The 14,709-nt window shown below is 43.6% G+C and overlaps 1 protein-coding gene across 4 annotated transcripts in view; it reads right to left on the reverse strand.

Moving 5' to 3' along the window:
• kidins220b (kinase D-interacting substrate 220b) overlaps positions 1–14,709 on the reverse strand; it is a 33,648-nt gene that overhangs the window by 9,931 nt on the left and 9,008 nt on the right. For all 4 annotated transcript variants that reach the window (XM_038270772.1, XM_038270771.1, XM_038270770.1 and 1 more), the window contains exons 8-23: positions 12,860–13,057; positions 12,675–12,773; positions 11,837–11,935; positions 11,396–11,494; positions 11,048–11,225; positions 10,807–10,971; positions 10,545–10,724; positions 10,304–10,469; positions 10,080–10,231; positions 7,538–7,827; positions 4,731–4,871; positions 4,419–4,656; positions 1,011–1,102; positions 601–745; positions 367–529; positions 102–280 (exon numbers count right to left, since the gene is read on the reverse strand). In XM_038270772.1, the coding sequence (XP_038126700.1) occupies positions 102–280; positions 367–529; positions 601–745; positions 1,011–1,102; positions 4,419–4,656; positions 4,731–4,871; positions 7,538–7,827; positions 10,080–10,231; positions 10,304–10,469; positions 10,545–10,724; positions 10,807–10,971; positions 11,048–11,225; positions 11,396–11,494; positions 11,837–11,935; positions 12,675–12,773; positions 12,860–13,057 (2,584 nt within the window). The remainder of the gene's footprint in view (positions 1–101; positions 281–366; positions 530–600; positions 746–1,010; positions 1,103–4,418; positions 4,657–4,730; positions 4,872–7,537; positions 7,828–10,079; positions 10,232–10,303; positions 10,470–10,544; positions 10,725–10,806; positions 10,972–11,047; positions 11,226–11,395; positions 11,495–11,836; positions 11,936–12,674; positions 12,774–12,859; positions 13,058–14,709) is intronic.

Raw genomic sequence — 14,709 nt, forward strand, 5'->3', positions numbered from 1 at the left:
TCTGGATCAAAGACTTCACAGAAGGACAACATCTGGATGGGAGGAGATAAACAGAAGCATCTGAGCAGGTTCTGGCAGCAGGTTCTGGCAGCCGGTCTGACCTGCGATGATCTCTCGGAGCTTCGGGTCCAGGTTGACGGTGCAGGGCAGGAAGGTCCGGATGTCTCTGGCTGTCAGGACCGGCGTCCGTGACGACAGGAAGACCTCGAAGCTGCGGATGTCTCCGTCGATCTCCAGCAGCGGCTCCACGTCCTTCGTGGTTGGGATGTTCTTGGACACTCTGAGGAAACAAAGCACAGCAGCTGCTGACCCGCTGGGTTTGGACCGGGCCGGAGGCAGCAGCCTAAGGGCCGGATGACCTCTGACCTCTCGTAGATGCTCTTGAGCGTGGCCTGGTCGGGGACTCCATCTGTCTCCTCCAGGTACAGGATGAGCCAGGACGTCCTGTAGGGCCACTGCTCCGTCAGGTTGATCCAGGACGCCAGCCGGTCCCAGTTGAAGCTGATCTGATTGGCTCTCAGGAGGCGGCCTGGAGAGAGAGGCGGGATCGAACGTTAGTGGCGACACGCGGGAGCACCGGGCGAGAAGGACGCGGCTCACCTGTGACAGAGACGATGTTCAGCAGCCTCCTCATGGTCTGCGGGCTGATGTCGTTGAACCAGTCCTCCGTCACCATCAGCTTGGTCAGGTCGAAGGACATCTGACGGGTCACCGAGCGCTGCACCTGCCGCCGCCGGTACGTATCCTACGGCAACCAAAGACAAGTCATGTGACCGCAGAGGACCAGAGAACATCCTGCTAACGATCCGCTGTTCTGCCAGCATACCTACAGTCAATACGCATGCAGAAGATGTCAGATTTGCATTTATCCCTTTAGTTTTTACAGACTTTAAACTACCTTAACGGGCGTGTTTACCTTTAGTCATCTACATGGATAAACAGTTATAGACTCTGGGTATGCTGGTCTGACCAAGTATGATAGAACACCGGCCTGAACGGGTCGGACTCACCCGGCGGTTCAGCGCCGTCTTGCTGCCGAACTTGGTTAATTCTCCCAGGCTGTGCTGAGACAGCTTCCTGTCCAGCTCCTCATGCCAACCCACTGAAAACAAACACAGGTCTGCAAAGTTCAGCTTTAACCCTATAATGCCTAATGTATCATATTTGATACATACGGTTTCTGAAATGTTTTGCGTCTGACACCTTTTGCATAATTTAATGGTAAAAACTTTGCTCCAAATCCTATTGTTCACAATCAGATATACCTGATAACAGCCAGTAGAAGACTACACAAAAATAATCTTGACTTATAGTAATAAGTTATTAATAAAAAAAATGTATTTCTGTTTTTTCTTTTTACATATTTTGTTAAAAGACCAAATAAGAACCAAAAAAAAAAAGTTATTTTCTGTTTTGTTTTATTCTTGGATCGGGCTTTAAAGGGTTAAAGACGTGTTTTAACACCAAGTCAAGGTGGGAAGAAACCGCCAATCATTGTGGGTCGTGTTTTAAGCCCGTTTCTGAGGAAGAACAGACGAGAAACATCTTAAAGCTACAGTGTGTAATTTTCAGCGACATCTAACGTCCAGACTGCAGCAACATGAACATCTCCCCCCCACCGCTTCCCCCCCCCAACAGTACGGCGAGCGTTACGGGACAAAATGTCTTCCACGACGTCCGCATCACCTACCTTCTCAAGTGATGAGGTTTGTTTACATAGATAATTTTACAGATAGTATTTCATTAGTCTGTGTGTTCAGTACCGTCTCAGTTCATCTCTCTCAACTTGCCGTAGTTACTTTCGAGCGTAATGGGCGATCTCGCAATCGCTAGTTTGTTGGCTCTGCACTGCTGTAGCGCAAAGATGTCTGCCTCCATGGCTGCGAGACCCGCTCCTATGTAATTATAAATAACGAATTCTAAGGCAACGCAAATATTAAGGTTAAGAGGCTGAGCTCGTAGATGATGTATATCCCTGTAATAAGGCTCGGGCACATGACGTCACACGTTGCGCGGCAGCCATATTGATAGCTGGTCAGCCCATTGTTTACACTTTGACTTCGCGCCTGTAAGGACTAGCTTTCTTCTGCTAGTAGTTTGCTTAGTTTTTTGCCGTTTCATTTTACCTCTGCTGTCGTTATGGTCGCCCGTTGCTGTGTCGTAGGGTGTAGTAGCGCAAGCTGTGACTGGACGGGGAAAAAAATCCCAAATGGATTGTCTTTTTACCGTTTTCCAACCTGGAGGCGTCTCTATGGAAAACAAATGTCCTCCATAACAAAGAGTCGCCGGCTAGCATGGGTCGCTGCTGTAAGACGGCCAAATATAACTTTCAACTCAATCCCTGTGTCCATGAGAGTGTGTTCCCGGCATTTTCATTCTGGTAAGTTACAGAACATACTGTTTTTATTCATCTATCTCCGCCCCTGCGTGGTAGTACCATGCTAGGACAGTCATATATCATCAGAATGTAACTACATTATCCCTGGACACGTACAGTCAGCACAAGATTTGTTTAGATACATTTTTGATGTTTTACGTTAGTGCCAGCACCTAGTCTTATCACCACAACAAACACCACACCATGTTGAGACGGTAGCTTACCTTGGCTCTGATGACTGTGTTCTCATTCGGCTTGATAACTTCCATGTCATGAACTTTTCCATCTGTCAGCTGTTTGTAAGCCTCTAGCGACTTGTAGCAGCGAAATTCTTCATGTGTGTAGGCACTGACGCCACACACTAGATACGAAAATACGTCCTCCCTCGCAAACGGCGGTAGAAATTCTTCCCCAACGCACCACTCCTTGCTTTCTACTTCGTAGGGATCAAGTCCGTTTATGAAGCCCATCTTTTGCAGATAACGGTCCCTGGCTTCCCTCTGCAGTGTGTCTCGGTATATTCCGCATCCTTTCTTCGCTTTTAACATCGCTGTTTACTCGTCTTTGTGCTCTTTCTCTGTGCTGTTTTAGGTCTTTGTTTACCGTAGCAACTAGCTGCCAATATGGCGGCGTACCCAGAATGCAACGCGCTGTGCCCGAGCCTTATTATTACACACTGTAGCTTTAAACAACAACAAAAACATGTATACAGGGATTAAAGCAAAAAAAAAAAAAAAATCCTGAGCCTGGATTTTTCCAACACATGCAAGAAACTCCATACCCCATACCTGTCTATGTCTCTGAAAGGAGGGTCATTAAAGGGAAATGTTGGCCTGGCTGAACAGGCGAGGTCCTCTGTTCTCTATTGCTAAAATAATTTAAAATCCAGAATTTTTAATTATTTAATCTCTGAAGCCAAAATGGCTATCTACCTGACTCGAAGAGACAAACTGCAGGAAGGACCTCAGCTCGATGCGGTGGCTCTGTGGAAGTGTAAGCCAGGTTGAGGCTGGAGTTTTGCTTCTGGGGATTTGAAGGGATTTTTACAACTGTGGGGTTTTAATAGTGTATTGTGCACCATTTCTGACTCAGGAGAGCTGAAATATAACAAGCTGCTGATGACCTGAGTTTTTTTTAACTGTTCATTATTCAATCATTGTTAAATAAATGTTTTGTTAAAAATCAAAAAAAATTGTAGGTTTTTGAAAGCTAAAATCTGAGTCGTCCCCTTCCGTTTAAGGTTGGTTTTTCTTTCTTAACATAGATCTATGTAAAGAAAGGAAAACCAACCTTAAACAGAGGGGACAGTATGGGGCATTGCAGGCTAACAAAGAACCAAACGACCCCCATTCCAATGGGGGGGACCCATTCATCCGTTTCTATTTGCATGTTTTCTAAACTAAAACCAGGCTTTGTTGGGCTGCTGGATAAAACCTGGAACTAAACGATATTTCTGACATTTTAATTGAAAAATCTTCCTGGATGGAAGAGAAAACTTGGCAATAAAGTCCAGTGGATTGTTTTTGAACTTTTTTCGAATCTACAACTAGAGCATATTTTCATTACATTTATCAAATCTGGGTCCGGTTTTCAATGATGCATCAATAGGAGAAAAAAAAAAGCTGACTAAACCATGCACAACGGCGGCAGTATGATGATGTGGGCTTACAGAGTTACCCTAACCCAGTTTTTTAACCATTGAGATGTAGAACCCCGATCAATTTTTACAGAAAAGAAACATCATTAGAGTCAGATGCATCGGTCTATCGGATATTTTTAGCTGATATTTGTATTTTTCTGGTGTTGATACCTTCATGCGCTCAATGATTCACCAGTACAATCTGCAGCCGCAGGTTTTAAGAGCTTTCCTTCTGATTAACAGCTATTAAAAATACTTTTCCCATCTTTACTTCAATGTGAAACAAAATAAGCTGATAAAAAATCTCCAGAGAATGAATCTTTCGAACAGAACCATCAGTGGGTCGGTTCTAAAACGTTACAGAAAAACAGAGACGATCAGAAGCTTGTCAGCGTCGCTCACCTTCAGAGTTGGCGGCGTCCCCGTTGGCCGGCGCGGCGGCGCACATCTTCCTGGCGCTGGAGAGTCCTCGGCTGTTGAGGAAGACGGGCAGGTGGACGATGTTGCGCATGTAGTCGTGTCCGTTGATGTTGGAGTCTCTGAGGACGCTGTTCAGGTTCTGGTTGATGGCTTTGATGATGATGTGCGGGTCACTGGCGAAGATGGAGATGAACGGGCCTTTGGAGAACAAAACGCGGACCTGCGGAAGGTCAAACCCGGAGCATTAGAGCTGGAGAGTGTCCCGCAGGGCGCGGAATCCATTTATCTCCTCACCGTGTCGAGCATCTGTAGAACTTTATCCTGTTCACAGGAGTCCAGACCATCGATGACGACCACCAGCCTGGTCTGATGCTGGGTGAAGCTGTCAATGGTCTTCGCCATCCTCGCCATCAGCTCCACCTCCTGCTTCAACACCTGTGGGATGAAACCAGACGTGGAGAAATAAACCAACTTCAGCAGGAATCTAGACTTTTCAATTCTATTCAGTTTATTTCTATAGCTCCAATTCACATCATGTCATCTTTCCAGTTCACCAGATCATCCAGTCAGATTGATTCAAAGTTTTCTATCTAAGGAAAACCAGCTGATTGCATCGACTCATTGACTCTTCAGCAATCCCTCACACTAAGCATGCTTGTAGCGACAGTGGAGAGGAAAAACTCCCTTTGAACAGGAAGAAACCTCCAGAAGAACCAGGCTCAGTGTGAGCGGCCATCTGCTGAGGCCCACTGGGGTTCAAGCAGAGACTAGAGCAGGGGTCACCAATTAAAAATCACCGGGGTCCAAATAAAGAAAATAATCAACCAGTAAAGGTCCGGAGACATTTTTTATTATAATCTGTTACTTTAAACAGAATTTAACACAGAAATAAAATGCATGTGTTTATGCATCCATGTTAAAAATTGATTTTTTTTTTAAAGTAAATCCATTTTAAAATCTTAATTGTTTTTGAAGTAAAGAACAATCTTTCAATTTGGTATATGGACAATTTCCTGATTCCTATATTTTCTCAAACCCCTGAACTGATGGTTTGTTATTTTCTTTCTTTTTTCTGTCTTAATGTTGGCAGTGGGCTTTAGGCTGCCCTGCAATAGGGTTGTCACCATACTAAACTTTTCAACTCGATACCGATACTAAGGAAAATATTCGATACTCGATACCATTTTTGATACCACAAGGATAAAAACAAAGACTCCAAAAGTCTACAGAAATATTTTCATTAATAAATAAAATACAATACATAAACACAATAAAGGTTGTATGCTGTGCATAATATTAAGCAAGCTTGATAAAAAACTTATAAAATTAAAATTAAGTGTTCCTTCCTTGGCTATGCTTTGCACACATAACAATGACACTAGTCAAACCAGTTAAGAAACAAAAATAATTCTCAGCAGCTGCACCTGTTACAGAAAAAAGTCTGAAACTGAAAAGTGCGTAGAATTATTCAATCACACAGTGTTCTGAAAGTGCATTGTCCTCTATTCTGCACTTTAGATGAATGACTGCTTAGGTGCCACTGGTGACGGCACTGAGTATCGATACTTTTGAAAACGAGTATTGTATCCGGATACAACATTTCAGTATCGATACTTTTTTGAGTTTCAATACTTTTGACAACCCTACCCTGCAAGGCTTTAAACCTGGGTTTAACCAGAGACTAAGCCATTCTCAAGCACATATCAAGGAGCTCATTCTGAGCCTGGATCCAGATTTATTGTTGATTCTGTTCATGGTGGAGAATCCTGCTTCACAGCAGCAGGTTGAGCCAAACATCCTCTAAATGTGCAGGGTCATCTTTGAGCACGCCATTTCACTTTTCTTTCACCAGTTCACCGCAGTTCTTCCAGCAGTCCACACTTTCTCTGCTCTCTTTTTCTCATGGTCTTCTCCTTCTTTCCCATCGCCCGGCTTGCCACAGGTTTGCCTGCTGTGTCTAAGGCTACATTCACACTGCAGCCTAAAGTGACCCAATTCGGATTTTTTTGCCCATATGTGACCTGTATCTGATCATTTTATGACAGTCTGAACGACACAGATCGGATTTTTTCAAATGCGACCCAGGCCACTTGGATATGTGGTCCTGAATCCGATACGTATCTGATCTTTTCAAATGCGACCTGTGTCTGTACGGCCAGGTCGCATTCATCCGACCTACACGTCATTGATACTTGACAAATGTTACCAAATGTTGCTAATCTGCGTCCTACTAAGCGGAGGCGGGAAAAACTAACAACCATGGCGGAAGATAACACAGAGAGCAGTCAATGGAGAGAAAGTGAGGTTGCTGACTTAATTCATATTTGGAAAGATAGCTCGATTCAGACCAAACCGGAACCTGGCTCTCTTTCTTTTTGATCTTCTTAAAAAGATTTTGTTCGTAATGTGCCTGCTCCTGTTGGAGAAGAACTAAAAGTACGCAATATACGCTGCGGTATTACGACTCATGTTTACTTCCGCAAACACTGAGGACGCTTGCTACATGTGACGTCATCGCGTCCTCGAGTGCGCATGCGGGACACTTCGGTTGAACGCTTTCAGTTCACACAGTAGATCACATACAAGTCGCATATACTTGGAAGTATGAACGGACACGCAAAAAAATCAGATTTCACAAAAAAATCGGAATTGAGCATTAAGGCCTGCAGTGTGAACGTAGCCTAAAAGTAGCAGCAGCAGCAACCCAGACTGACAGCTCATTGGCTCAGTTGGAGCCGGACGCTCCGGAGGGTTTTACCGTATTGACAGGAGAAGAGGAGCAAGTGAAGTTAGATATTGTCGATGGAAAACATGCGGTAATTTGGTGGGTGGGTCTGGATCCGGACTGCGGTCCGCTAATCCGTGACCTCTGGACTAGAGGACAAATGTTTGGAAGAAACTTCCGGTTTTGTTTCTAACAACTTTTTCTGGGTTGGATTTAATGAGGATCGGAATTAGCTTTCATTAACGTGTTTCACTTGTTTTAGGTAGAATCTGATTTTAGCAAACTGAGGAAAAAAAGGCTGAACGATGAAAAGAAGATCTTAGTCTGTTGATTGAGTTTGCAGGTAGCAGAAGGCTCTTTTAAAAGCGGGTCTGACCTTCATGAAGCCCTCGCTCTTCAGCTTGTGCATCCTGTTGGCGGCGCTATGCAGCCTCTTCCTCTGCGAGTTCAGCACCGAGTCGGTGACCTGCCACCACGTCTTGCAGTTGAGCAGCACGGCCAGGCCCACCACGCTGCCGATGGCGATCAGCACGGCGTTCACCGTCTGGTTCTCGCCGTCCACCTTGAAGACGGCCAGCAGCGCCATGCCGGCGATCAGGCAGGCCAGGATGAGGACGAAGAGGACGAAGGACGGCACGCAGCACGTCTTCTTCCACTTCCTTTTACCTGCAGGACAGAAGAACTAAAGTTTCTCAGCTTTAGGATTAAATCTATAAATGATTTTATCAAAGCTGAAATAATATGTCAGTAAATCAGCAAAAATCTCTTCAACTGATGACAAAAACTCTCTACTGCCCCCAGCTGGATTGTTGAAGCATAACATGAACTTGAACACAGGCTGAAATACTGCAAATAAAAAAGGGAATTAATAATTCCTTAGACTAGAAAACAAAACAAAAAATCAATTCTAGTTTAATCTCTGTTTATTAAAATAACTATAGTATAATATCTCCTCATGTTTATTGACTAGAGGCTGATTTATTAGGTTCATCGTTCCTGTAAACGAGTTTTTAGGAGTTTTGAGAAAAAAATAAAACCCTACAAATGTTTCTTAGGCAACTAAACAGTTTTTTTTTAGCTCTACAGACGTGTTTAAATTCAAAAACAACTCTTGAAATTGAGGCAAACAAATATAAAAATGCTTTAGTGATTTACAATAAGGTTGTCTTTTAAATGGCTAATAAAGAGTTTATGATTTAAACACTTTATAACTCATTAAGTCTTTATCATTCATTCATTTAGGGCAAACTAATGACCGTTTTTTCTCCAAATATTGGACCTAATTGGGGGCTGCTCAGTGGGTAGCACTGCTGCCTTGCAGCAAGCAGGTTCTAGGTTTGAATCCCGGGTCTTCCCGGGAAGTCTGCATGTTCTCCCTGAGCATGCGTGGGTTCCCTCTGGGTACTCCGGCTTCCTCCCACAGTCCAAAAACATGAATGTTAGGCTAATTGGCTTCTCTAGATTGTCGTTCCTTCTGTCCTATTTTAGATTTCTGAATTATTTGCACATTTAAAGAAACTGAATTTACCAACTTAAGAACATTTTATTAAATTTGAGTTATTTATCATGTATTTATTTCAAAAGCTAATTTAATTAGCATCGGTAATTCTGCTTAGAAACAATGCTCCACTAAGTTTAAAAAAGGTACTTTTTTTTTTTAATCCCCATTGTATCAAGTATAGAGTAGAGTAATTTCCATGGTATTGAGTTTAGCGGTAAGTTATTGTGTATATATAACTTATATACCGTATATATATATATATATATATATATATATATATATATATATATATATATATATATATATATATATATATATATATATATATATATATATATATATAGTATATATAATAGTTTGGGATGTTTTTCCCCTTAAAAAGATAAAAAGAACAGTTCTTTCAGCCAGGGTCTAACTGGGCTCTGAGCTGCCATCCTCCTGTGTGCTGATTGGCCAGCTGATGTTTGTGTGATCATTTGATTGGTTTATTTGAAACTGTTTCGAATTAAAGAAAGAAGGAAAAGAAGAGAAAAAAGAAAAGAAAAAAAAACAAAGCAGAGCGGGACAGAAAGTGGTGAGAAAGGCCGTTTCTGTCCTAGGCTGCACTCTGGACTCAGTGGCTGAAAGGAGGGAGCTGTCCAAGCTTCCATCCATCATGGACGCCACCTTCCACCCTCTGCAGCCGACTGCAGAGGAGCTGAGCAGCTCCTTTAGTCAAAGACTTTTACAAAAATAAAAAAAAAGGAGCGCTCCCGCAGGTCATTCATCCCTGCTTCAACCAGACTCTTAAAAAAAAAAAGTTCTCATATGTGGACGTACTGTATATATTGTAGTAACCTGACTCCACCAGATGGATTTTCTCTGCATATCCATGTAGAAACCAATTGATAGATCAAACTCTTGCCGAAACCAGTCGGGAGAAGAGCAAAAACATCTTTTCCTCTGAGAAAAGCCTCCAGAGCAGTGTTTTGCTCTTCTTTCAGTGAAGAAATACTCTGTAATTCCGATAAAACTTGCTGGATAGCCACGCTAACGCTAGTTTCATCGGCTGAAGCCGCCATGTTCTTTAAACTGAACTGTTGCGCTTCTCGTTGCGTCACACCTCAACCCCGCCTCAAAGCCAACGCTGATTGGACGTTCGTTTGGTGAACGGCTCCAAATTTTCTTCAACGGAGAGTCTCCAGACTGATTAGCGAGTAAAACCTTGAAAGCTCGCGAGACACCTCCTTCTTCTTAGACTATTTGAGCTGATGTAACAAGGACATTTCTCCACTGTGAGATCAATAAAGTCAATCAATCACTAAATTTGGTGAATTTTAATGACCCTTAAGATAATATCCGAGGGGGCCGAGTATAGCACCCTGGGGAACACCGCGCTGATCTCTGGAGTAGATCTGTGACGTCCTGGGTGTCTCACCTTGCGTCTCCTCAGTCCTAAACACTCGGAACAGACGCGCTGCGAGGAAACCAAACTCTCTCTCGCAGGCGTCTGACAGCGTAGCGATCATCTCGGCCATCGACGTCTCTCCGCCGACGCTGGACAGACGGTTGTAGTCTGTGAATAGGAACCTGCGGGGGAGACATCCTCATCAGCTAACAGCAGCTTCCCCTTTATTTCCTCCAGGGTCTGATCAGCGCTACCTGACAGGTAGAGCTCTGGTGCTCTGCTCCGGCAGCTCCGGCGGATTCACGAACATCAGCCTTAGCAACAGCTCCAGGTACCCGATGTGACGGGCCAGACGGGTGCTGATCAGCCACGCCCATGTCCAGTTTTCACCCTCCCTACGGCCGCCAAAGTACACGACCACTGCAGAAAAGGAAAATCTGCTCACATCCCAGCGCTGAAGAACAGCCGGGCAGAGCAGCAGAGGTCAGGACTCACCAAAGAACAGGTAGAGCAGAGCCAGCAGGCTGAGGGAGACCGCCATGGCCAGCTTGGCGTCCACTGTGAAGCCGAGGACGACGGCGACGGAGCCGCAAAAGAGCAGAGAAAGGAAGACGACCAGCCAGGAGAACTGGAACAGCGGCTCGATCTGCTGCCCGGCGAACGTCTTCATCTCATCTGAGCAGAGGGAGGAAGAGGAGGAGAGCAGGGTGTTGAGTCCTGATGTGTGTGTGGTCAGTCAGAGGGGGGGCGGACTCACCCTCCAGCTTCTTGAGCAGGAAGGATTTCCCGCTGCCCCACTGGGCGTACAGACCCACGCAGATGGGCGGCTGCATGGTGGGTTCACTCAGGATGTCGGCCAGAGCCGAGCTGTACAGGTCGTAACCCAGCATGTCGCCGTCGGTCTCTGTGGGGGAGAGGTGACCTGTGGGGGAGGGGGGATGATGCGGTAAGCTCAACGTTTCCATAGTAACCTGCGCTGAAACCAAACAGGAACCTACGAGCCCCGAAGATCTGGGTGAGGATGCTCTTCTGGTGGCTGCAGTCAATGTTGTACGGCGTCTCTCCGGCCTTGTTGGGTCGGTACAGCAGGCGGCCATCTTTGGGGTTGCGGAGCAGCAGCTCGGCCAGGCGGCGGCTGCGGCCGCGGATGGCGATGTGGAGCGGGGTGTCTCCTTTCTGGACAAACAGGACAACACAAAGAGGGAAGTCATTCAGTGATCTTTAGAAACTTTCCTTTCTTAGCAAAAAGGAAATATGGAAATATTTTGTCTCCTATGGGACAATGGAGGCATTTTATGCCTTTAAAGGGTAAAAACTTCTGGTCAGAACTGTTCGGTTTTGCCCACCTTGTCCACAGCCGACACTTTGGCTCCTTTATCCAGCAGCAGCTCCACGATGTCGATGTTCCTCATCTTAGTGGCTTTGATCAGCGGCGTGTCTCCATCCTGACAGGAAGGAACAAACACTTTTTAATAAAGCTTCTAGTTAGAGTGGCTCAGGTTATCCTGAGCTATCTCTATAGTTCTGCTGCTATAGGCTTAGATTGCTGGAGGACATAGGGACCCCTTTTTCATCATTCTGCTTCATTCTATCTCTATTCTCCCACTCTGCAGAATCTGTTAGTTCAATCTCTAACGTTCTGCTCTCTCTGCTTTTTGCTGCTTGTATCAATCTGACTGGATGATCTGGTGAGTGTTTTATTGAAACAGGGATCAGAAACACTTCCCACCGGATCCGAATCCCTGGAATGGGACCAGAACCAGAACCCCGTACCCCGGATGGCTCACCTTGGTGCACGTCTCAGTGTCCGGGTTACACTGCAGGATGTCCCGGACCATGGTGGCGTTTCCTTTCTCCACCGCCCAGTACAGAGCCGTCTTATTGTCCTGTCGCCGTCGGTGATGGAAAAACACAAAATCAGACAAATCACTGATGTCCTTTTCTCTGAACACCAGGAAGAAATACCTGGAATCTAAACTTTAAATTCTCTCACCATCAATCAAATGTATAAATTTCAATTCCCAGTTTTTGTTCCAATATGGCTCTTTGAACAGTTTAGGCTGCCGACCGCTAATCTACATGGATCTGAAGGACTCATTCTGGGCTCTTTAACCCAATAATGCCAAATGTATCATATTTGATACATACGGTTTCTGAAATGTTTTGCGTCTGACACCTTTTGCATAACTTAATGGTAAAAACTTTGCTCAAAATCCTATTGTACACAATCAGATATACCTGATAACAACCAGTAGAAGACTACACAAAAAATAATCTTGACTTATCGCATAGTAATAAATTATTAATATAAAAAATGTATTTCATTTTTTTCTTTTTACATATTTTGTTAAAAGGGCAAATAAGGACTTCAAACCAAAAAAAAGTATTTTTCTGTTTTGTTATATTCTTGGATCGGGCTTTAAAGGGTTAAACTGATCCAGCGATTTTAGTTTCACAAAGAGGTGAAGGATGTGAAGTGGAAGAGGAATCAGACTCTGATTAGGAGGAATCTGAGGCTATAAAAAGCCTTTCATCTGTCTGTTACACTAAAATAAGCCAAATACTGTGGTTGCCAAGCAACAAACCGTGGGGTTTGCCATTGATGATGACGGCTGCTGATCTCACCTGTCCTCTGATGTCGATGTCGGCGTATTTATGCAGCAGCGCTCTGACGATCTCCACGTGGCCGCCCCTCACCGCTCCGATCAGAACCGTGTCCCCGCTCTGAAACACACAGGCTGTCGTTAGCAGCGGCCAGGCCGCCGATGAGGACGCCCCCCCCCCCCTGGCTCTGAAACACGGCGTCTCACCCGGTCGGGGATGTTGACGTACGTCCCGGCGTCCAGCAGGTCCTGGACGATCTCGGTGTAGCCTTCTTTGGCGGCGATCATCAGCGCCGTGTTCCCGTCCTTGTCCGTCATGTTGACGTTGGGGTTCCTCTTCAGGAGCTCCTTCACCACCTCCGTGTAGCCGCCCTTCACGGCCACGATCAGGGCCGTCATGGAGTTCTGAGGAGGACAGCTCGCTGTTTTTACTCAACTGGAACCAGTCACGTCTACTGGGAGGATGTCTGGTTTACACCGAATCATTACCAAACCTCTAAAGTGACATTGATCCTGTTATAGTCGTCTAAAACAAACTAATGCTCGTTTTATAAAGGAATAAGTCAGGAGAAGGTGGACTGCACTGCAAAAACAATCTAGAAATAGGTAAAAAAATGTCTTAAATTAAGTGTATTTACTGTTAATTTAAGTAGGAATGAGTATTTTAACTCTAACACTGGAAAAATGATCTAGAAATAAGTAAAACTTTCTTAAATTAAGGGTATTTACCCTTAATTTGAGTAGGTAAATGAGATAGTATGCCAATGCACTGCAAAAAATGGAAATCTAAGTAAGTAATTTTTTCTTAAAGTAAGTGCATTTTTTCTCCAATTGTGGACAAAAGTGAGAGACTTTGCCAATGGAACAAGACAACTTACATTTAAAATAAGAAAAAACAATTGCATTATCTTATTTCATGTTCATATTATCTAATTATCTAATTTTAAGAGTAAAGATACTAATTTTATTGGCAAATCCCCATATTTACCTACTCAAATTAAGTGTAAATACACTTAATTTAAGAAATTTTTACTTATATCTAGATCGTTTTTGCAGTGTGGAATTAGTATTTTTACTCTTAGAATAAGACAATTAGATGATATGCACTTGAAATATACGGAAGAGGATTAGGGCCAGTGGAAAAAAAAAAAAGTTAACTGATTTTTAAATTTTATTTCAGTTTAGTATGGGAAAAAAGTCAGAATTCTGTTTTTTTTTTTCCCATACTAAACTGAAATAAAATTTAAAAATCAGTTAACTTTTTTTTTTCCCCACTGGCCCTAATCCTCTTCCGTAGAAATAAGAGAATGCAATAGTGTTTTCTTATTTTTAGAGTAAATTGACTCGTTCCATTGGCAAAATGTCTCTTTTACCTCCTCAATCCAAGATCAAATGCACTTATTTTAAGAAAAACTGACTTATCTAGATTTCGATTTTTTCCAGTGTAACCCATTAAGCCCCGTAAATGGCCCAACTGATACCTCCTCATTTTTATCTATGTATAGAAATGGCCAAAACACAGTCACATGGTGTTTCATCCTTTCAAATTTGGCTTTAAAATTTCTAAAACATGTTTCAAAATTATTTTTTTTTACAAATACTTTTTGTTTTGTAGCTGTGTAAACAAATAAAATGAGATTTAAAATTCCACCTAACGGTTGTGACTCTGCAGGAGTAATGCAACTGCAGGTATTCATTTTTAGCCCCGCCCCCTAATGGCTGCCATCATTGAAACTAGAGGCTCAGACCTTTCCAAGGAGGGATCAAGGGTAATTGTGCGACCTTTTCAGGTCGTTTGGCTTATTTTGTTAGCCTGCTAGGTCTCTGAAAGGGGGAAGGAAGCCTAACGACCCCAAGTCCAAAGACTTGGACCCGTTTGTCTGTTTCAATTTCCATGTCAAATCTGATGAAGTGAAACCAAAACATGCCAAAACAAGGCTTTGTTTTTGGTCCACTCTATAAAGCTTTGAACTCAACGCTATTTCTGACATTTTGAATTGAAAAAGCTAATGGATGGAAATAGAAACGTCTTAAAACTTGGAAACAACTTGTTTTTG

This window comes from Cyprinodon tularosa, unplaced genomic scaffold, assembly GCF_016077235.1.
Source record: "Cyprinodon tularosa strain WSP-4 unplaced genomic scaffold, ASM1607723v1 ctg777, whole genome shotgun sequence".
NCBI classification, from domain to species: domain Eukaryota; kingdom Metazoa; phylum Chordata; class Actinopteri; order Cyprinodontiformes; family Cyprinodontidae; genus Cyprinodon; species Cyprinodon tularosa.